Source organism: Furipterus horrens, unplaced genomic scaffold (assembly GCF_987537825.1).
Source record: "Furipterus horrens unplaced genomic scaffold, mFurHor1.1.pri manual_scaffold_7, whole genome shotgun sequence".
Taxonomy (NCBI): Eukaryota; Metazoa; Chordata; class Mammalia; order Chiroptera; family Furipteridae; genus Furipterus; species Furipterus horrens.
The window spans coordinates 12,721,340-12,745,350 of NW_028327177.1; the positions used below are offsets into that span (position 1 = coordinate 12,721,340).

Genomic DNA, 24,011 nt, shown 5'->3' on the forward strand with positions numbered 1-24,011 from the left:
TATGGTGAGTAGTTTTATTTCTGAACCAATACACTATTTGACATTTCCATGGCTAGCTATTGTTAATTAAATGGGTTTATTTGAAACTTAGAAACAGAAATTACAGTGCAAATCTAAGTGACAAGACATATAGGCAGCATTCGTTATTGGCACCTTTGGTATAAAGGGATGGGTGTGCTTAATCAGGCCTGAAATTCCTCAGACTCAGCCTCACAGTGCTTGTTATTAAGTAGCTAAAGGATACCGCTAGGCAGACTCAGTGAAAAGTCCATTTAGGGAAATATCTGTACAGCAAGAAGTTAGTTTTATTCCAACTTCTCTGACATCTTTCCTTTGATTTTTACAAAGTAAAACAAAAACAAAATAAAAATTCCGGAGCAAGCAAAGGCCCATAACTCCTCCAAAGTATGCTTTGAGGGAAAACACATCTTCCCAGCAGATGTAGGCCAGAAAAGTGGCACATTTTCCTTTAATTTCAGGAACACTTGAAATGTAAAGAAAAGAAAATACAGTGGCTACATTCATAGACCCACAGAATTTTAGTGCTGAAGGGAAGAGGGATAATTTCATGGTCCAAGTCTCACATATTAAAGATGTGTGTTAACTAAAATCAAAACATCCTAACTCAGCTCTAAAGGTCTTCCATCATCTGACCCCCAATCTGTAAGAGTCATCTTCTAGAATACCCTTGAACATCAGCTTCACTGGAACACAAACACACTTTCATTTTTTTCTGTGAACAGATACCTATTAAGTACCTTCTATGATACTGAGCTGGAGTCCGGCAATAAAAATGTCAGTATAACATTTCTGCCCTTGAGAACCTGTCATTTTAGCGGAGAGATGAACATCAAAAACATACCTCAGCCTGAGGAGGTGAGGGTGACCTCACACAGGAAGTTTTACTGAGAGACTAACCAGGAGCTCACAGGTGGAGAAGGGAGAAGAAAGCAGTCCAGACAAATGGAAGAGCTTCCCAAGGGGAAAAAAATTGTGAAACAGTGTGGCATAGACGTGGGGAACTTTAAATAATGATGACTCAACCCCAAGCAAAAGGATGGTGCAAGATCAAGTTGGAGGGGAAAGAACGGACCCATTGTGAAAGGCCACATACACCTGGCTGCCTATTTAAGACTCATTCTCTGGGGACAGGGATCCAGTGAGGACATTCAAGTGAGGGAATAACACTTCCGAGTTGTACAAGAAAGATCTTCTGGAAGCTGGGAATGGACCAGACCAGGGCTAGAACTTCTTGTGATAATCTTGTTGGGAAATGAGAGATTGAAATAAAATTGGGCAGTGGCAAAGAGGCAAGAGGAAGAGTTGAAAAATATTGAAACGTACAAGACAGAGGGTGCCCTGGTGCCTGCTTTATGTGTTAGTACAATCCCCATAGAAAGGATGCCACTTTCCTGTTTTTGTAGGTGCAAATCGCGCCATCTTACGAGATCCCATTGAAACGCTGTCTCCTTCAGGAATTGCCTTCTTCACTGCCCAGCTCAGAGGGTATCTCCCTCTGTCTCTCTGTCTCTGTCCATCTCTCTCTCTCTCAATGGAACTTTCATAGTGACTTCCTTGCCTTTTCCTTAAGGTGTTTCTGACTTTCTGCCCTTCTATTATACCTAGTTGCAAAAAAAAAAATCATTCTCTCTAGACTGTCCGTGAATGTTGAAAACTATCTTGGTTACCTTTGTACCTCTCAGAACCCCTCCCCCATGTGTCTACATAATGTGGCTGCTAAGCAAATATTTTTAAGTGAACACACAGGGACATCAAGGTCCTGAGAGGCTAGGTAAATTGCTTAGTGGCTTGCACAGTTAGTTAAAGTCATGTCAGGGCCACTCTAGTGCAGTGTTCTTTAAATGACATAGCACTGGGCCTCCTTCCTACAAGGATGTCAAGCTAAACGTGTGGCCGTTCTCACCTGTGCTTCCCCACAACCTGTTCCTCTGCAGGGAGGCACTAGGGTTTAGCTCACACTTGAACCTCAGGCAGGAGCTACGACCGCAGCAGCAGCACAGAGCCTGCCCTGGGAAGTCAGCGGCTGAAGACAGAGTGCATGCAGGCAAGTGTTCCTGGCACCGACTAGAGGAAACGTTGCTATTTTCAGTGGGCCAGGCTGTCTTTCTTGGTCTCTTTCCCTCCTGTTTTCCTAGACAGACATCCATGGGAAAACAATCAAGGCCTTAACACCTTGACACTGAGCCCGCTTGACTAGTAGGTCCAGTCGAGCAGGCAGCAGGGCCCCAAGTACGGGGAAAGGTCTGGGCTGCCCCGTTGAGGGAACAAACTGGCTTTTGAGAGGCTATCCAATGCCTTCTGTGGCATCCCTACCCAGGGTCTATGGAACCGAACGAAATGGCTTCTGACACTGATAAAAATGCCATCATCAAGGGCCCTTTTCTGTTCACTTACAACAAATCAAAGATAGTATTATTATCAAGTGTTTTATGTCTGGGAAAAATGCATTGGTATTTCTGAATGCTCCATACTTAGAGTTTGTTCCAGAGTTATAAAATGACCAGGTGGATGGGCAGGAAGGGGCTCTCCTTCCCCGACATATTCCAGGTCTCATCTACACTTCATGCACCCCACTGACCTCTCTCTAGGTCCCCAGAAACTAATCTTCTTTCCCAGGCCAACTGGGGTTACGGGTAACAAGTTCTAGAAGATGTCAGTATGACTCCAACACACCGGATCACCTCGGGCACAAACACATTTGTGGATTAAACCCAATTAAATAGGTTTAGGGAGTTTTTTCCTACTTCATTTCAAGATGCCTCAAAAGTCTTTGATGTCCTCCAACCTCTCATGACTTTCTGAAGAAGGGTTTTAGTACGCATTGTCTCTGACACTCCTTTAAACTGAAGCCCTTGCTCTCTGAATCCTGCTGACATATCCTGGGACTCCTGTTCCCAGGAGCACATTCTGGGAAGCAGACTGAAACCTGGTAGCAGAGAGACTATTTCAATTCTCTTTTCTAGTGAGGAATAGCTTAGATAAGTTTGCAGGGAAAGGATGGGGGAAACAGGATTGTGTGTGTGTGTGTGTGTGTGTGGTATGTTTGTGTGCTTATACGTGTTCACACTTGTCTTTCTTGTAGAATTTAGAAAATAAAAATCTATTCCCATTCTCACTAATCCTTGACTTTCTCAAGTCTTGTATTCCCTCCCGTCCCCTGCCCAGGAGACAGGTCTAATTAACACACAGCTATTGTATCCGATCCCAGTACAAATGGCATTGAGTTTACTCAGCCAAATACAAAAGAACAAACAATAAAACATACAGATAAGTAGCAGCATGGCTGATTATTCCCTGTTGGGACCTTTTGTCTTTAGCCCTGACATGTGCACAATTTGATCTTAATCTTTATCCTAGGAGCTTCTGTTTTCCCTTATGGATTCCCACAGCATCCAGGACCAAGAAACATTTTTGACCAACAGAGATGCTGGTAAATTTAAACACATAAATGAACCAGAGGGATGGCTAGACAACCATGCCGACTGGCTACTGTCGCATACTCACGGGTGGTCCCAGGGCACCTTGGGGTCCCACGCTTCCCGTGATCCCTGGGACTCCAGGGGCTCCAGGAATGCCCTAATCGAGAAGCAGGGAAATGAAGCAAAGGTGAGGACTCCCACATATTCATCAAAGACAGCTAGCTCCCAAGAAGGAGTAAGGGACACACACAGAGATAGCTCCCCTCCACCTCTATACCAAGACTTCAGGATTCATTGCTCATTCCTGATCCCACCTACCAAAGAAATAGGGAAGACATTTTTTGAAGTCTCCAAACTACCAGTCAGGTGTAGTTCTTTCAAATTTAAGCCTTATCTGCGTCTAATAAAAACTAAGTCAAGCCAGGTGATCTTATGGCAAAGTGGCTCAGAGATAGAATAATCAAGTCATATGGATGTATTATTTTGAAAAGATATTTTAGGGAGAGGTCTGTGCCAAAACCTGAGCTGCTACAGCAAAGATGGCTGCAGAGGTGACAGGTCTGGCAAAAGAAAATCTCTCAAAAGACATGAAATGCTTTAAAGCGGAATATATCCCAGTAGTTTCTGGAAATACTTACAATTGGCCCTGGTGGTCCGGGAGGGCCAGAGGCCCCATCCTTTCCAGGAGAGCCCTGGGGAAAAGAAATATAGCATGTCAACTACGCAGTTGTTTTACACGGCTTTCAGAGTAGGTGCACCTAATTCCATTTAACATCTGGGGGCCACGTCCTGCTACTTGCTCTGAACTTCCAGGGATTCGCTGCTTTTGAACTCTTCACGGGAATTGTTCTTGGCAAGACTTGTGTGTCTATTGGCCCTATGAAATTGCCCAGGACAAGAATTTTAGGTGTGAGAAATGCTACTTACAAACTGAAGCAGGAATCTGTTTCCAGAAAATGTTTTTATTCAACGAAACATAACAAAGGAGAGAGGAAATGAAGTCTCTGTGATTAACAACTAGAAAAACGGATGCATTAGTGTCTTCCATGACCTAAGAAAGTTTGGGGGAGGGGATCCCTATCACAGGGCTCTATTACAATTGGGAGTTCTATAATCTCTCAAACGCTGCAACTCTCCAGGAGAATTGGCAGAGACTTCCTGCTGCAATGATAGAGTTTTGACTGCTGGGCAGGTTTGTGTCATCCCACCCTTATAAATGGTACCTCTTTGCTTCCCACTCCATGTTGGAAGAGTTTAAGGCAGAAAACAAATGTTATTTTTTATTAAAGAAAGTATCTCCCGAAATGGTTGAACATGTGTATGTGTATGTTACTTTTATATGTGTTCAAATATATTTAACAGCTGGAATGACTTACTCTTACATGGTTATATTTCTTAGGTGTGGATGATGGTCCTTCCAATGCACTTAAACACATGAGAGGGAATCTTCTATCTAAATTTCATAATAGGCTCATACAATTTTGTCCAAAACATCACCTGCTACTATGTAGAGAAATGGACTCTTCATCTTGGGATTTGTCTCCTATTGGAATAATCCATACCCATCTTCAACCAACCCAAGCAAACTTCTCCCAGCTTCCTTCCTGGCCTCTCCCAATTCTCATTCTAAAACACACCCCGCTTTTCCAGTAAGCTCTTCTTTCCCCTTATCTTGCTCAGGAAAACCCACCTTCTTAGGGCTTCCCATCCAAGTTCATTTATTCCTTCCCACCTCAAGGCATCAAATAAAAGAGAGTAAAGATGCAGCTGGATGAAAGGAAATGGTATGTGAGTTGGGAGGGGTGGCATGAAGAGGGGCAGGTTAGAATGTAGAAAAGGCATTAGTCCACAAGACCCTTTCATCAAATACCCAAGCTAGAGTGCTGGCGAGTCCTAAAACCAGATGAAGCAGAGGATCCGTAGTTTTCCTTTTCTGCCTGGGCACATTGCGAGGCTACATTTTCCAGTCTCCTGTTCCAGCAATTATGTTGGAGCCATAGGGCTGAGTTCTGGCCAGTGCAAAGGGGCCAATTCCAGTCCTGGCTCATAAAAATTTCCCTTCGGTAATCCTTCACTTTATTTTCTCCTGTTGCAACGTTAGAGGCCACGTGTTGAAGATGAGAATGTCCCAAGAGGGAAAGACCTGAGTCCCTAAATGATTATATGGAGCAGAGACCAGACCTTCCTACTCCTCTACCTACCCCACTGACAGCAACGGCTAGTGAACAAACGATAGACTTTATGCAATTGCACTAAACCATTGCAATTTAGGGTTGAGATTTTAGGGTTGCTTGTTATAGTTGCTGTTCTATACTAATACACAAGCAAGTGTTGGTGGTGGTAGTGTTTTACTACTACATTTTTCACTGTGGTTAGTCAGTCAAAAAAATTAAGTCAGAAAGCTGCAGTGATAAACCCTGATACAGCTGAAGTCACACACACACACTCACATTCTTCCTTGGATCTGCTAAGTAGACCACAAAAATTAATACTGGTATAGGCTGAAATAAGTCATTTTACATAGTTAAATATACCACGCCCAGGAAGAAAGACATAACAAAACCAGAATGTGTGAGAGAAAATAGGAGCCTACGCCTCATCCAGTCCCACTCCCTCCTAAGGGAGAAAACTTGGGACAAAGAGAGGTTAGCAGACCCTACCATAAATAAAAAGGATAAAAAAAAAAAATCTACTCTTATTTCCTAGGTGAGGTTTGCATAAGAAAAAAAATGGACTCTGAGCCGTATTCCATCATTTGAAAAGACATTTTTAAAAAGACAGCTTTTACTTCCTGCCTTAAAACTCTTCCAGCAAGCCTGCCATGTGGGCACACCTGCACACAACACACAGCCGACACCCTGCCCCAGGCCAAATCCATGAATTCACTGAGGGAGGACAGCCACGGCTTACTTTCTTAAAAGAAGGGAAGGTCAGCGGGAAATAACACATTCGCTCCCCTCTTCCAATCATGTGGAAGGGGTTTACCAAGCTAGGGCACTCTCTCCATGGTGGGACGGTGGATACTCTTGTGAACAGTTTTGAATCCACATGATTTATAGACATCACAAGTGTATGCATCAAACCGAAGGGAGGATAATGAAACAGTGGTCTTACAAAGGAGCTAACTTTGGCAGAGGGGCTAGTGCTTCAGTGCGATCAAGTCCAAAGAGGAGGCTAGAGGACATGTTTGTTCACTCTGTTCTCCTACCTACAGAGTATGCTCAGAAGCTCAGGATCTTAAGCTTAATGCCATTTTAGATACATCATCAGAGCCAGCCCCTGTCAATTTCTTCCTAACCCTAGAAAATACAAAAGTTCACTTTATCATGTAAATACTTTTATTTTTCAACTTTTGAATCACACTAGTCAATCTACCTTTGAAAGAGTTTCACTTGTAAGCCTTACATTTGTCACATTACTAAGAAATATTTGCTGAGCTATTATGTGCCGGGCACTCCACAGGTTTGATGTAGTCCCTGATGAAGAAGAGAGTCTCTTTCAAAGGAGTTTACAATGCTGAGAAAAGACAACAATGGAAAACAAAGGACAACGTCTTATGACGAGGGAACTAGAGAGCTGCACCGGCACACACAGGAAGAGCATCTAATCCAGGCATGGGATCCAAGGATGATTTCATAGGACAGGAGGTATTCAAGTCAAGGGACCGGGCTGGCTGGCCACTGCATTAGCCTCCCTGCCCAAGCCCCCATGTTACAGCCCATCCTGGAAAGCCAGGCAGTTTCCTCATCTTTTCATCTCAGGGTGAGCGACCAGAGCAGCAGTTTTCCATACAAAAGCAATAAACGGGGTGAACAAAAGTTGTAGAATGTCGACACTATGCAGGGCAACATAGCAGGCACATTCTAGCTTCATGATTCAGTGTAAGTTAAAGCACACTGAACAGTCTTCAACTCTATAAGCTAAAAATGTGTTTGCATTTCCCAGACATTTCTGTATCTGTAAATCATCCGTTTTATATCAGGAAGCCGATCTGAGAAGTCGCGTTTGTGGATTAAGCACTCTCATAAAAAGCAGAAACCCTTAATTAAGCAATGAAGACTAAATATTAGGGAATAGAAGATTAAATGATATGCATCATGTGGGAGTTTACTTAAGCTGACAAATATGTTTTCTAAAGTGCATGGAATGAGCCACCCATAAACAGGGATGTCTTATAACATGAATAGCTCCAGGCATTTTTCTTTTTGGGGATTCCCATCTCAAACTATTAATATATACCCACAACCCACATTAAAAATAATTTTTGCTACAAAAACTTGAAAGGATTTTCATAATTTGTGTTTGAAAACATTTGGCTATGACCAACTTATTAAGTTATAGTTGGCGATAATTCATCAGCAAAAGGAAATCAAACCTAAAATTTGTTTTCAAAATCACTAATTATCAAATGAATGCTAAATTTAACTATGAGTGAAATTGGCAGAGCATACCATTTTATAGACATTTAATTAAACATTTACAAATTTTCATTTTTCAGTTTTCTTTTCCAGGCTTTAGAGCAAATATATAAACTTCTCCTGGTCATAAACACATTTTTGTAGGCTCTTAAAAGTTTTTAGTTTCTAGGTCATATGCCTACAGTGTCTGAAGGTCAACACCAGGGTGCCCACAAGTAGTATTGTAACTGAAGTGAAAGTCAGAAGGTGGAATATTTATGTTTCTTTAGCTGCTAGAAAGAACACTCAGGCCTCGTGACTTATTCACCAGCTATGCCTTCTTTGAAGCCAACAACAGTGGGCCATGGAAACTAACTGGAAGATTCTGGAATACTGTTGACTGACACGACACTCCCAGGCAGAGTGGGTCTGTGAGCAGCTGGCATCTGATGAGTTTGTTGAAACCAAACTCAAGCAGCGAGGGCTAGAGAAATACATGTAGAAAGTCCTGATATGCACTTCCAAACCCAGGGCACGGCTCCGGACTGCTGTGGGCGACAGTGCACAGGCCGTGTGGCAGTCGGCCAGAAGAAATAAGGCTGCTGCTTGTAGCGAAGGATTAATACCAACCACCAGGTTAAGAGGCCAAGCTGCAAAAAGCCACAGACTCTGTAAACACCAGTCCAGCTAGAGATCCAAGGTCAATCCTCATGGTGACACCATATTGAGTCGCTGGGGAACTTTCAGTCACACACACACACACACACACACACACAAATTTATGTATGTGTATTAATATGTATATATTATGTAGATATATTTACATATTATATAGACACAATACAGTACTGATAATATGTACATATATAGTACATATATAATTTAAATGTATATGTATAAATATAAATGTATATATTTTAACCTGCAATGATGACTTCAATGAATCAAAACAAACAACAACAAAAAAACCACCATCAATGTTCTACTTAAGAAATCATTTTAACACATAATAGGCCTAACACGATATAGTATCCAGTGATCTCAAAACCTAGCTGATTATCAGAATCATTAAGCTTTTTAAACTAAACATTCCTAGGTCATGCCTAAGACGTTTTGTATCTGAATCTCTGAGGTCGAAGCCCAGGAATCAGCATATTAAAAAACAAACAAACAAAGCGAAACACAAACCAACAACCTGATCGCTTACATCGTGAAACTGCTGGTTTCTGAATGTAGATGTCTGGCTGACCCTGAAGGACAGCATTAGAAACCAGAGCTCAGAGCAGATATTATTCGTATCCTGTGCCCCAACAGAAGCACCTTTACAGCCTGTAAAGACCTAAAACTAACTTTCTAAGTAATGCTTCTCTCCTCAGATGTGCCCAGATGTGCCAGCATCTGAGCAAAGGTTCAATATAATCAAAGAAATACATTCTTCAGGGTGAAATGTTAACTTCCACATCACCAAGAAAGTAACCCAAACTGGGTTCCCGCTGCCCAAAAACGCTAGGTAAGATATCTTTAGTGATGGCGGTCCTGCTTTTTAAATATCTTTGTGAAAGGCTTTTTTTTACATTATCAAAATCCCACTGTGATCTTTGCTAATATGATTTCATGAAAAGAAAGTATACAGTGTTGGAGCCAAGGGGAGGTGTGGCATTGTTCAAATACTTCCACTTCCTGGGCTCCTGATTCCTTGTCCGTAAAATGGGGTAACAGTACCTAGCATTTGAGGTTATTCTGAGGATCAGAGAACACAACAGTCATAAAATACCTGCATTTTTTCAGTAATGAATAATACTGGCAGCTACTATTCTTATTCAAATAAGCTGCCAAATCCAGATTGCATTTATTATCATCCCTGTGGCTGACTGTGAGACTGTTCTCCTGCGGTTTTTGTAAAATCCCATCTAGACCCACAGAATACAAAATCAAATCATTTTCTCCACTAGCTTTGCAATGGTATGTTACATTTCCTCTTCTGAAGAAGAAAGATACTCAAGGGGGTGATTATGAATCTTAGTATTTAACAAAATATTCTTTAGATGACTCTCTCATCACTGTTTAACATTCATGATAGGAATTAAATCCAGACAGTTGACTCAAGTTCAATTTCTCGAGTACATTATAAATCCAACTCACTTTGATGAAATGGAGCATTCATTACAAATATAGCCTTTGTATACACCAAACCCGCATAAAAACGGAGTATGTTCCAAGTGTCTTTTCAATACGGAATCCAAGAAAATTAAACACCAACAATAAACTACTTGCTTTTCCTTGAGACTTTTTTTTATAGTTCTTTAAAATCTTCTAAAGAACTATTAATATGTGAAGTCCAGGCATTATAAAATATTATCCTGTCCTGACTCATTAGGTTTACATTGTAAAGAGTTAGTACTAAATCAGCTAAAATTGATATTTTATATAGAAATTCTTTATATGAATGAGTCCCCACAACGACTCTATGGAGTCAAATATTATTTTTTCCACTTCACAGATGAGAATATTAAGTAACTGGCTCAATGTCATATGGTTAGGGTTCAAACTCAGGTCTGGCCAATAGTCCAAGTCTAGAATATTCACCACTGAGCCATCCTGCTTCTCATAACCTCACAAATTTTGCAAAATTAATCTGTAGGAGGGTTTTTTCCCCATCTTTTATGTATGAGAAAGAAAGGCTGTGGTTATGGCAATGGCACGAAGATACAGGGAACAATAACCTGGGGGAAAGGAAGCCATTTAAATTAAGTTTACTTGGAATTTAAGAACAAATACCCTCTGTACCACAGAGGGATTACTATCTTCCGGGTGCCACAAATGATATAGCTCCTTCTCATTTTTATTTCTTGTCTCTCTGACTTTTTATATAACCATATTAAGAATTGAAAATGAAAACAGTTTTTAAAGTTTCTGTCGGGAGTGCTTGACAGGAAGCTGCTGGTCTTGGATGTAAGTGAGCCTCAGAACTAGAAAAGAGGGTGCTTTTTTCTCTTCTTCTTTTTTCAGTTCTTTTTCTCATTTCTTAGGCTTATCACCCATGTCTTGTCTGTTCTTCCTAGTTTCTCTGAGGATCACCAGGATGTCTACGGTCAAGGCTGCGAAATTCAGCTCGAAGAGTCAAAGATCCTCCTTGGGAAAAGCCAGAATAAGCTACAAACATTAGAAAACAAGTCTCCTTTTTATTCTTTGTTAAGCTCTCCCTCCTTCTAGGCTAAATTAAGGAACAACATTGACACCAATTCCAGGAAAGACAGTCAAAGTGATGGTGCTAGCTTTGGGCTGTGAGCTCTTACGTATCAATAGAAGAAGACAAAGATTTAAAAGAAAGAAGAAGGTGCAGTCAGGAATCACCCACCACCCCTGCAGCACACCTAGCTCACTGAGCCCCTGAGACTCTTGAAGGAGCTGGAAGCACTGATTGGACAGACAGCATCACACGCATTTATTCCAGCTTCCTCTTCCTGTGCCTACAGTAGGCCTTGCTCATTTAAGAACAGAGGAATGAAGTTGCCGTAACTATAAGTCATTCAAGTGCTTAGAAGGATGAAAAAAACAAATAAACTCTGTTTTCCGAGTACCTGGACACCAAAGCCTAACTGGCCATTTCGTAGAAGTGGTTTTCCAGGCATGTTGACAGTAAGTACCATCATGTACTGGGTTTTCTCTGTGTGGTCTATGTCACGGTTGTTACTGATATTACAATCATTATTATTTTTTGATTACAGGTTTGTCTTTTAGGATGGCCCAAGGAAGAGCAGGAATAATCATAAGTGTTTGTCCTTAACTCTCTTTGAACAACTCTCCTCTCCTCCTGCCTAACCACAGAGAGTTGGACATCATTCCTGCCCTGCCACGAAGGCACTCCATGCCCTAGACCTGTCCCTACCACCATGGAAGGTCGTTCTGGACTCCCACTTTGCAATTCTGCTAAATAACAATCTAATTGTTTTAAACCTCTTACTTTTCTTACGGCCCAAGATATTCTCCTAAAGAGATCAGAGCCACCTAAATAACTCTGTTTTCACCCACCTTTCTTCCTTTTTCACTGTTTCCCCAGCCCAGGGGGAGAGCCATCACCTTAACATGCCCCTATCCTTCCTTCACCTCCAGGCCAACGAAGTGTCTCCTTTAAATATTGAAAGTCTCTCCTCTTCTGGACCCTTCCCCTCTGGAGGCAGTAACAGACATGGCCCTCCTGGTTGAGCATAGTCTGTGGTACATAGTACAGTCATACCTCGGTATTCGTCGGTTTCAGAACTCGTAGAACCCTGTACTCGTTGCATTGGATGGGAAAGAAAGGTTTCAGTGCTCAGTGCTTGCCTGGGGCCCATTGCATTTGCTAGAACTTGTATGAGTCTGACACCGCCCAACAAGGGAAAATGCTTCCTCACTTGTCACTTGCTCAGTATTTTTCAGTTCCAGCACTTGCCAAGAGTTCCAGAATGAATTAAAGATGACTACCAAGGTACCACTGTGTGTGCTCAATTAATAGTTTATTAAACAAGATATTACATATTAATATATATACACATAACCCTCTCCTCAAGAACAGAAGCCACATTACATAATTCCAGGGGACGCCATTGCATTTTGTTCTCTGGGAATGGCACCTCCTAGAGTTGTGGGCTGGAATGGTATTGCCCTCAAATATCTTTTCTAAAACAACTGTCACGGGATTCTCACATTTTTAAAAACATGGTCATGGAAAGAATGAATATCCTCTGAAAACCAGTTTTAAAAAAGCAAGTTCATTCCCATCTAAGAATTTTTCTAACTGGGAATTGTACATACTCTGAAAGTTTTCCCTCCAAATTGAGGGAGAGAGGAAATAAAATTCACATATGGCTATCTTATCACTTAATTATAGCTCTAAGACTTCTCATCTTATAAAAGAAAACATGTTTGGGGAATAGCAAAATATTTACAAAAAAGTCTGTGTTGGTATATTGGTTTTTTTAAAGAAATGAATTCCAAAACCAAATAATCCCAACACCAACCCAATATGTTTGCATTAGGAGTTCTTTGCCAACACTGGACTTCAGGCATAGATAAATCATGTCAATTCCCTGAACCAAATCAGTGGAATTGCCATTTTCAGAGCTTCAGGAATCACGAAAGAATCTAGGAGTGTAACCACACAGGATCTTACCCTAAGACATTTGCCAAAATATATAAATACTTCTAGACACTCCTTCCACATGTACAAGGAACCTACATAAATCTTACTTTCAGAGAATGCCTTCTTTAAATACATTTACCTGGCCATGCTTTGAAGACTGAGTAATTCCATTTGATAGAGACTAAGACTAAACTGAATTTTTAAGCAAATGGAAGTTTTTGGGGGGAAGAAAAGAACATGGAAAAAATTCAAGGTCCCATACCTAGCTTACAGTAGAAAAAACAATTTCCTTATTCTTGAGCAGTATAGTTACCCTGAGCTAAAGGCAGGCCTTGTTTGAGTAGAAAAGTGAGTATTCCAGCCAATTGCTCTTTAACCTAATGGGTAAGTCATAGCAAAGTCACCACTGAATGCCAAATACATTGTCCTTCATTGGATTGGATCTCAGTGGCTGCTACTCCATATAATTCAGTATTGATGGACACTGGAGCTGCCTAATGTCTAAATCAGTGACAGTTTAGGAAAGACCAGTCTCTCTCTCCCTTGCTGAAAATTCAGACTTTTTATTGCCTTCCTGTTAAAGCTCAAAATCATAGTCTGAAAAAAATAGATGATATGAGTAAATATGTGTTTACCTCTCCAGTTTCCTTTCCCAACAATCTCCCCACTCCTAAGTGTACACACACACAAACACACACACACACACACACACGCACACACACACACTCGCCGCACTCTAATCTCCAGCCATACTGAATGATATGCTGGATTGGAAATGCCAAACTTCTGTTCACCTCTTGTCCTGTATATATATGCCATTTTCTCTGCTTGCTGTAGCTTTCTTTCCTCGTGCCCCTCGCTAGTTTCTATCTCTTAGTTGATACTCAGCCTCCTCTGGGAAGTCTTTCCCGACCTTCCCCTGCAAGTCTGGATTAATTATCTATTCTTTGTGCTCCCATGGGGTTCTGTAAATACACCCATCATAGCATTATTGTAGCTCCTTATTTGGGTATAGGTCCTGTCATTAAGCTACAATATCTTTGAGGATAAGAACCTCAAACCTGGCTCAGTGAAGATGTTGACTAAATAAAGACTCAATGTCATCTCATCCCTCTCCTGACCATCTTTATAATTGTTTTTTTGCCGCTCACTTCAACAAGTTAAAAAATAATTAACATACATTAAATAAATGTCATAATATTTAAATTTTGACTCATATGATTCTTGATTTCTGTCAGGTTTGCATCTATCTTGAGAATTAGAAAAAAAATGGAAAATCTACTCAACCAATACAAACAATTCAAATTGTATTCAGGTTATGGGAACGTTCAGAAAGAGGTGTTGCTAATTGGGGAAGGTTTGACGTAAGTTCCCAGGTTTCGATGAAAGTAATAGACATAGAAGATGTCAGTGAAGGGAAGTAGATGCAGGATAGGTAGACTGTCAATGGGAGGGAAAACAAAAAACAACACCTGGTTTGACTGACTTCCTTGCATAGAAACCTGACAGAAGCAAAAGCTGACTCAGTGAGGAATCAACTGTGCCAACAACCAACCTCAAGGGCATCCTTACCCTCTGGCCTGGAGAGCCATCCCGTCCTGGTGAACCAACGCCTCCCGGCATGCCCTAGGTGAAACAAGGACAAGATAAGAGTCAGAGTTACCTTCTCACCCAGCTTCCCAGAGGCCTTCATGACTGAGAATTCAAAACTCACAAGTCATTCATGAGAAAGGAATGTCCCCACCAGGGCTCACCCAAGACCATCAGTTCAACCCTTAGAGGGGGCATAAGATAAATGAATAGACACTAACCATCCTTAATGTAGAAACTACTTATCACCAAGACTCCAGCTGACTTCAGAACTGTGTTTCCTCCCCTTTAGCAAAGCTCTAGACTAGAGTTGAAAGCAATAAACTAAACAAACAAACAAACAAACAAACACAGAAATAGTACCTGTGGACCAGCCGGGCCAGTCTCTCCCTTCTCTCCTTTCTCGCCTGGCATTCCCTGAATATCCAAAAGTACACCGGGTTAAGTTTACATAGGTCGACTCTTGGTTTTTTCTTTTTCTCCATGGACCATTCTAATATTTTCAACATGAAATTGCTTTCATGCTAACATCCAAATACAGCACTTTTCACTTCTCACATATGCTGTACTACTAATGTAAACATTCCTAGTAAGCTCAACGTTTATATTTCATAGTAGTTTAAACACAGGACATACAGTCTGATATGGCTAAGCCCATACAGTAAATATGTGGAAGGGAGTCTTGAACATCTCAATATTGTTTATAGTTTAGATTTAAAAAAACATTATCCATATAGATTTTTGTTTTGCTTTGTCTCAAAATTTATAATAATGGAAAAGCAAACACAGAAACTGGCAGGTAGCAAGACCTTAACAAATGCATATGATCAGAACTAGTAATTGTATATATTGGCATATTAATGCTTTCTGAAGTGTTAAAATAACTCTGGAAAAGAAAACTTAGCTAGGGAGATATCATATGCATAGAATGACTGCTAAAAATGGCTTAAAAGAACTCATTTACTTCAAATATTAATTACAGAGATTGCTTTTATTCTATAAATTTAGATCTCTATGGTAAAGTTAATGAAAATCAGTGAGTGAACTTAAATTTGTTTCCAAACCGCTTTTAAAAAGAAATGAGGCTGTAAAAATTCACTGTTTATAACCTAAAACTCATACTTATGTACTGCACTTCAATGTTCATTGAGATAAAGATGGTAAATAAAAGACTTTCATGAATCTGTGTCCACAGTCACTACAAGTACATAATGAATAACTTAAATTTGTATAACATTTGTTAATGATAAGGACTAAATCAAACAAGAAAAAGAGCAATACACGTCAAGCCCTGTTTTTATTCTGTAGACCAATGGCTCATGGATAGACTGACTCCCTAGCCTTGTATGTGTTTGTAAAAGATCCCACCCTTGAACAAAAAACTGGCGAATGAGTGAATTCACAATCGTTACTCTTATTACTCAATTCTTATTTGTAGGAATATATAGAGGCTGAGGCTCATTAGTAAGGCACAGAAGACAAAAGTTCATTCTTTATACCACTTAGGGAAATTACGATAATAATAGTAAAAACCCATCTGAATGTTTCCACACAACTCACAGGCATTCCTTGAATGGACAGACCACTTGGCCCTTGTGGTCCGGGCGGACCCTGAGGTCCCGGAGGGCCAGTTTCACCCCGAGGGCCATCTGGTCCCTGAAAGGTAAAAGAGGAAAGTTCATCCCAGAGATAAGTTAGACCCTCTGGTACCCAGAAGATATTTCTGCTCAGGGCACTTATAACGTATTTCCTTAAATAATTTTTCATAAGATGAGAAATATTCATGGGATACCAAGAGACCAAACCTCAGATGATTCACCTCCAGGCAAAATGTCATCAGTAAACCAAAAGAGTAAACACACAAGGGTTGCTGCAACTTTATATTATTTTGCTTCCATAAATAAGAACTCCAAGCCAATTATGTGAGTTCCTAGACCTCCCACACTCCACAATAAATCGAAAAGATATAAACGCTTCAAGACCACCCTCCTGGCCTGTAAAGATTTATACCATTAATCTGAATTACATTTTCTCCCCCTTCACTGCTGTCAATTACCTACCGCAGGGCCATTCCTCTGCATTTATTGAAGACTTTGCACCTACCTTTTGTTTTCACATAATCTTGCCACCACCCCTACGCCCCTTCAGTGGTCATTGAATGACCTTCTCTAATCTCAACATTATTTAAGTTCCGTTCTTTTCAGAATCAGACTTTCTTCTCACTTTAGCAACTCTTGCTTCTATCATTTGGAACTTGTTGTGGTTTGGCTAAAACTGTACGTCTCTGTAATCTTAGACCCAGAAAACCTACTTATCCTGAACCTCAGCTCCTTCTCCTCTCATTCTGCAGCTCCAACAAAAGCCAATATTTTATAAATTAAGACTTCCGTAACCTGGATATCATCTTAAATGTGAGAGTGATGAATACATTACTTGGGACAGGCAATACAGAATAAAAAGCAAAATGGTATAAAGTGGAGGTAAATAATAAATGTCACCTGAGACATGGTAAGCTTTAGGCATATGGGGAAAAACCATGAGGAAATGTCTACTTAGTCTGAGCTGAAATGGATTTTGAGGTAGTTGAAGATGTGTTTGTGGGTGAGATTACTAAGGAGGTTGTTGATAGAATGAAAGAGGAAATGGATAAAGATTAGATGACAATCCGGTAGAAGGATGCAGAAGAGAAGCCTGAAAAAGAATCTGAAATGCAAAACCCTAAACATTAGGAAGAAAATGAAAGCAGAGAGGTGAAGAGGTATGGGAAAGGCCGAAAGAAGAGGACATTTCCAAGAGAGAGGCGACAGTTGTGTCCAATGCTGTAGAGTTCTCAAATAAGGTAAGAATTCGCCACAGGCCATGGATTTGCCACAAGGGGATCATAGGTGACTAACGAGAGCAATTTTATAGGCCTCCTAGAGGAACAGAAATCATCTGTGGGTTCAGAACGATTTGGGTTGTCTATAAATGGAATTTTACACGATGTGCTGCTGTGTTTTTTGCTTCCTTCACATGGTAGAGTATTTTTTGGTTCATTCATAGAATGGCACGGTTCAGTAGTATGTTCCTTTTGAGTGTGGAGTAGTATTCCATTGCATGGATAGACAGAAAATTGTTCGTTTACCTGTTGAGAGACATTCTGGTCTGTTTTGAAAAAGGTAGCATCTGATCAATTGTATTCAGTCTCCTTTTATTTACTACTTCCTCCCCACACACACATTCTCTCTTACCTTGCTTCACTGCTCTCCAGTTTTATAGTAAAAAATCTTGCAATGTTCTCCTCTCCAAGAGTAAATACTATGCAAATTTAATAAGTGACTATATTGAGACAGTAAGTCAAGCAAGATGGATGGAGAACAGATCAGGTGGATTAACATGGTGAAAATGAGAAAGGGAATTAGATTATAAAGGACCTTGAATCCTATGCCAAGGAGGGTGAATTGTATTCTCAAGGCAAACAGATTATGACAACAGGTTTTAAGAGCATGATATGACCTAGTATAACTTTCAAGGAATGAATCTGGGGGAAGAAATGAAAAATCAATCAGAAAATCAAACCACAGGAGCCAGGGGACGAGTTAGAAGAGTCACCAAAAGCCAGAGAGAAGATGGTGAAGCCTGAACTGAGTTAGTGGCTGGGCTTCTGCCATCCCTCAGGGTGCTTTGGTGGAAAGTAGAAAAACATGCGCCTTGACATAGCTTTGCACGGCTTGGTCCCCTTGGTTGGTGCCTTTGTATAGGGCCCAACCTGAACCACTGCACTTAGTGGCCTTGGACAGTGTGAACAGAAAATAAAACTGTGTGTCTGATGATGCATAGTGGGAGGAAAGAAGGGGGAATTTACAACCTGGGAAATTGCCTGGGAGGGACAGGGGATGTAGCTGTGATTCAGGACTCCTCCAATAAACATCTTTGCTGTAGACAAAGGAAGAAAAGAAGATACAACAGAGAGGACTACACTGCTCAGCACACTGACACTCTGTTTCTCACCAGGAGACCTTTCTTTTCACTAAGTTCCTAAGAATTCTTATTGATGAAAAAACACAAGTCTAAGAATAAGGTGGGAGACTTAGACACGACTTTGATAAAAAATGTAAGGACCTTTGGATTGCAAAGAGTGAACAGTACTGAGCTCCAAAATGATTATGGCTAGTTAGAGAGAGAGGAGAGCAGGACAGGTATTGAGAAATTAAGATGGAGAACGTTACCTTTGGACCCTGTTCACCTCGTTGGCCCTTTGGTCCTCTGAGTCCTGGACCACCCTGGCAAACAGATGTTAAGTATTAGCACAAAGACACATCTTAGAGCCATTTATTTCATCCATTTTCCTTAATAATGTGGGTTATGTGATCCTCATTTTGTGTCAAGGCCAACACATTGTGTAATAATGTCGGTTCATCATGATCCCTAACTGGAAATTTATCACCCGGACCCAGCCTCTTCTGCTAATGATTTCATAAGCTTTCTATGCCAAAAAATTATGGGATTTTAAAAATGTAGTGAAGTTAAGATCACTACTACTAATGGATGCAAATAATAAAATATGCCACTAATCTAAAATTGTATGTCTTACACTACAACTTGAGATTAAATTATTTAATTGAAGTGTAAAAAGCATATGAGAAGAGTAAGAACCCAATTTTCTTTTTTTGAAGTATATTTTACTGATTATGTTGTTACAGTTGTCCCAATTTCTTTTCCCTTCGCTCCCCTCTTCTCAGTACCCCCCTTGCCTCCAGCAATCCCACTCCTCTTAGTTCATGTCCATGAGTCATGCATGCAAGTTCTTTGGCTTCACCCTTTCCTATATTATTCTTACTTTCCCCTGTCTATTTTCTACCTACTAATATACTTCTTAATCTCTTACCATTTCCCCATTTCACCCCTCTCCCCTCCCAGCTTATAACCTTTCAAATGACCCCCATACCTATGATTCTGTTCCTGTTCTGGTTGTTTGCTTAGTTTCTTTTTGTTTTTATTTTTTAGATTCACTTGTTGAAAGTTGTGAGTTTGTGGTCATTTTAATATTCATTGTTTTGATCTTCTTTTTCTTAAATAAGTCCCTTTAACATTTCCTATAAGAATGGCTTGGTAATGATTAACTGCATTAGCTTTACCTTGTCTGAGAAGCACTTTATCTGCCCTTGCATTCTAAATGATAGTTTGATTGATGGAGTAATCTTGGTTGTAGGTCCTTGCTTTTCATCCCATTGAATACTTTTTGTCAGTCTCCTGTTGCCTGCAAAGTTTCTTTTGGGAAATCAGCTGAGAGTCTTATAGGAACCCCTTTGTAGATAACTCTCTGCTTTTCTCTTGCAGCTTTTAAGATTCTCTCTTTATCTTTCACCTTTGGCATCTTAATTATGATGTGTCTTGGTGTGGTCCTTTTGGGTCTAGTTTCTTTGGAACTCCCTGTGCTTCCTGGACTTGTATGTCTATTTCCTTCAACAAATTTGGGAAGTTTTCCTTCACTATTTTTTCACATAAGCTTTCAATTTCTTGCTCTTCTTCTACTTCTGGCACTCCCATGATTCGGATGTTGGCATGTTTAAAGTTGTCCCAGAGGTTCCTAAGCCCTTCCTCATTTTTTTCAATTCTTGTTTCCTCATTCTGTACTGGCTGACTGTTTTCTTCTTCCTTATATTCCAAATCATTGATTCGAACCCCGCTGTCCTTCCCTTCACCATTGGTTTTGTGTGGATTTTCCTTTGTTTCATTTAGCATAGCCTTTACTTCTTCCCTTATGCATTTGCCATACTTAGGCATATCTGTCAAGTCTGTGAGCATCTTAATCACCAGTGTTTTGGAACTCTGCATCTGTTAGGTTGGCTATCTCCTTGTCACTTAGTTCTCCCACTGGAACCTTGATCCATTCCCTTTTTTGGGCCATACCTCTCTGTCTCCTCATCTTGACAGGCTCCTGTGTTTGTTTGCCTCTGTGTCTTAGGTAGAGCTGTCACACCTGTTACATTGTAAGAGGTGGAGCCTTAGGTATTCATCAGTACAGGGCGATCCATTTCACCACATTGTGGCACTGTATGTGGGGGAGGGTCAATTTTTTAAATTTACATTGTAAAAACCTAACTTGATTAGTTTTTCTGTGACTTCAGTTATTTGCATTTCCCATAAAGATTTTTACCATATTTATGTACCACATGCAGAATTATTTAATAGCGTTTTTTAAATATAGGTACATGGACACACACAATGAATATATATGTTGTGTATTCTTTGCAAATGTATATTCCTTGTATATGTGCATGTAAATATATGTGTGCATAGATAACCTTCGAATATTTTTAATTGACTCACTATTTCACTTAAATAAATTTTAAAAGCAAATATTATAGCACTACAGTGGAAAAATGTTACTTGCTAAGAATAGAAGGCAACCTTAAAGATATACTATAAATAATGTTATTCAGTTTAGCTAAATTTTGTTTCTATTGAAGTTTTTGAGAAGCAGGTTTGGTCTTTGTTAAGAACGGATAATAAGTATTAGAATAGTCATATGGGCACCAGACTGAGAATATCACCTTCACCTGAGCAAAAGGATTAAAAGACTCTTGAAAATGCAGTATTTTTCTCACTATGTGATTCCATTTTATTTCCTGCTATGTCCATGACTACTGAAAATCATACGGGTACCATCAACTTTCATTACTTGGGTAAAGACTAGACCAGATGATCTTCAAGGTTTCTTGCAGTTTGTTTTTAACCACTTTAATTCATTCTCCTCCCCAATATCAATCACTTGGTTACTTTATCTTCCAGATTTTTTAGTATAATTACATAATTCATTTATGCACAAATATATATGCATTTTTAAAAAATCACTACTTATAGTATTTTTGCTATTATGTGATGTATGTAGATTGTATATGTGACATCAAACTTTTTATATGATTTTTAACTTAATGTTTTAGAGATTTTTTCATAATATAACATTTGGATCTAACTTATTCTTAATGAGTTACATAATTGTCCATACCATGGATACATAATAGTTTCCCCACAATATTTTGCTGTTTAAACAACAATGCAATTAACATCCTTAAACATCTCTTAAATATAAACATTAATATTTAAGTAAAAATGTTAACATTTCAGGTAGTAACAAGTAGAACTATAAATGAAATTTAATGAATATACAAATACATTCTCAAATTGTACTTAAAAAAAGCTATGCCATTTGCCAAGAGTTTAAGAGGGTCCCTGCTCCTGTAACCCTTAGTATTTGGTATTGTAAAATTTATATCTTTACCAACCTGATTGGTGAAAGTAATACTGTATTCTTATTTTAATTTTTATTTCCCTAAAAGCTACTATGATCAAGCTTCTTTTCATAACGTTTGTCCATCTGCATTTTATCCCATTGAAACTACCTATTTATATACTTAGTTTTCTATTGGGTTGCATGTATTTTACTCTTTTATGTGCAAATTCTTCATGTATTTGGATAGTACATCTTTAACTGTTATAGAGGATGCAAATATTTTCCCCCAGTGTGGCATATATTGTTGGTTGGCTCCAAAGAGTCTTTCCTGACTCCTTTCTATTTTATTTCTCCTACTATAAAGGTTGAAAAAGGTGGAGATGTGCTTGCCAAGCCTCCTCTGCAACCAGGAAGGGGCATGCTAACCAGCTTGACCCACTTTGATCAAATAGCAACAAGCCAAAGAAAAGCCAAGTGGGAAACTGTGACAGTCTGGGTCCTTAAGGAAGTTGGTGAGCAGTCTCATTTCCCTTGGGATCATCCAGCTCTAAATCTTCTGTTGTGCAAACAATGAACTTTTCAAATGCCCTAATGTGTCAAACCACTGTGGCTCTCAAATTTTCAGTTTCTTGTAACAAGCGCAGTGCATCCTAAGTATAATAATACACCTAGTCTGGCCAACTCTTTAATTTTGTTTGCACATTTTAAATGATTGTGACCAGATGACTCACTGATATTCATACCAGAGGCACTGCATCTAACCTATTTTTCATCTTATCTCTGACTCTCATCCCTGAGGACATGACAAAATTCGAGAAGTATTTGTGGATGTAAAATTGCATCTTTTAATAAGAAAGGGTTAGTTTAGGCAAAGGGAATATGGTTCTTTCTCCCATAATCTCACTATAGCTCTTTACAGTTTTATTGGCACATAGTACTACTGTGTAAATTCTTGAATGAGAAGATAATCACAACTATCTTAATCATTGGGTAGGGTTGATTACATAATATTTGGGATACTATTTCTTAAAAAGTTTATTATACCTTAAATATTTAAAATTTTCAAAAGCTTTTCTCCACATTCTTTTTTATCAACAAGTCAGAGCTCAATCCTTTCCTTTGACTTCTCTGTCGCTTTCTTCTCATCACAAAGTTTGACTCTTAGGTCACATGTAAGTAAATATTTTATAACTTGTTTCAGCAGTATTGCAAATGAAAAAAACTTGAAAAGCCTCCAGCTAAAAAAGTGTATTAATGCTGTTTAAAATAAAATAAACATTATTGTAATTAAGAACTGAACACTTAAGTACCAGGAATGGAGAAGAGACAAAAAACTAGAGCAGCTGGCGTGTGCACTGAGAGTGCCCTGGGGGGAGATGGGGAAGATAGTTGAGGTTCACTGCAAAGCTTATATTTTATAGCCCAATCAAGGCAATGAAATGTGAACTTGGGTCTACAATGGGTAGGGGGAGGGCAGAATATGAAACATTCGTTCAAGTTGAAGAACTTGAAAAGCTGCACTCTGACTGAGCTAGAAAAAAATGGCCCACTAGCAGGTGGATGAGCAAGACGTTGTTTTCACTTTAGCTATGGGAGAAATGTCATGAAAGAAGGGTAGAAATCCTGGTTCTTTTTATTTTGTCAAGTTAAAGATGTTTATTAAAATTTCTAGGTGAACTATTGAAAGAACATAGAGTGTAATTTACAAATTAGTGGAGACGAAGAGAATGAGAATAAAAGAAAAAAAAGGCAAAAACTGCAAATAAAAAAAATAAATAAAAATCAACCAAGTCACACACACACACACACAATATAGAGGACAAAAATCAAGGTTATGAATACAGGAATATAAACTCAAATAGGTTAATTATCACAAACAATAAATTGAACTAAACTCTAAAAAAAGATTGTAAAACAAGATTAAAAACAAAATTCAGGCATATGCTATTTAAAGAGACATGTGTAAAATGTAAAGATATGGAAAGATTAAAACTACAAGGATGAAGAAAATATATACCAGAAAAATAGTATGAAAGAAATGTTGACATGGCAAGTGACTTGGAAGACAATTGTTCTTTTTTTTTTTTTAATTTTAATTTTAATTTTTTGATTTTTCAATTACAGTTGTCCCCTTTTCTCCCAATTTCTCTCCCCCACCCAGCCCACCCTCTCTCCTGCAATCATATCCCTCCCCGTTTTCCGTATCCATGAGTCATTTATACACGTTCTTTGACTAAACCCTTCCC

At 39.3% G+C, this 24,011-nt stretch overlaps 1 protein-coding gene across 1 annotated transcript in view; it reads right to left on the reverse strand.

Annotated features, from left to right (window-relative positions):
- Positions 1-24,011, reverse strand: part of COL14A1 (collagen type XIV alpha 1 chain) — a 184,933-nt gene that overhangs the window by 24,544 nt on the left and 136,378 nt on the right. The window contains exons 37-42 of the mRNA XM_090283415.1: positions 18,758-18,811; positions 16,110-16,205; positions 14,913-14,966; positions 14,532-14,585; positions 4,079-4,132; positions 3,526-3,597 (exon numbers count right to left, since the gene is read on the reverse strand). Coding sequence (XP_090139541.1) covers positions 3,526-3,597; positions 4,079-4,132; positions 14,532-14,585; positions 14,913-14,966; positions 16,110-16,205; positions 18,758-18,811 — 384 coding nt within the window. The remainder of the gene's footprint in view (positions 1-3,525; positions 3,598-4,078; positions 4,133-14,531; positions 14,586-14,912; positions 14,967-16,109; positions 16,206-18,757; positions 18,812-24,011) is intronic.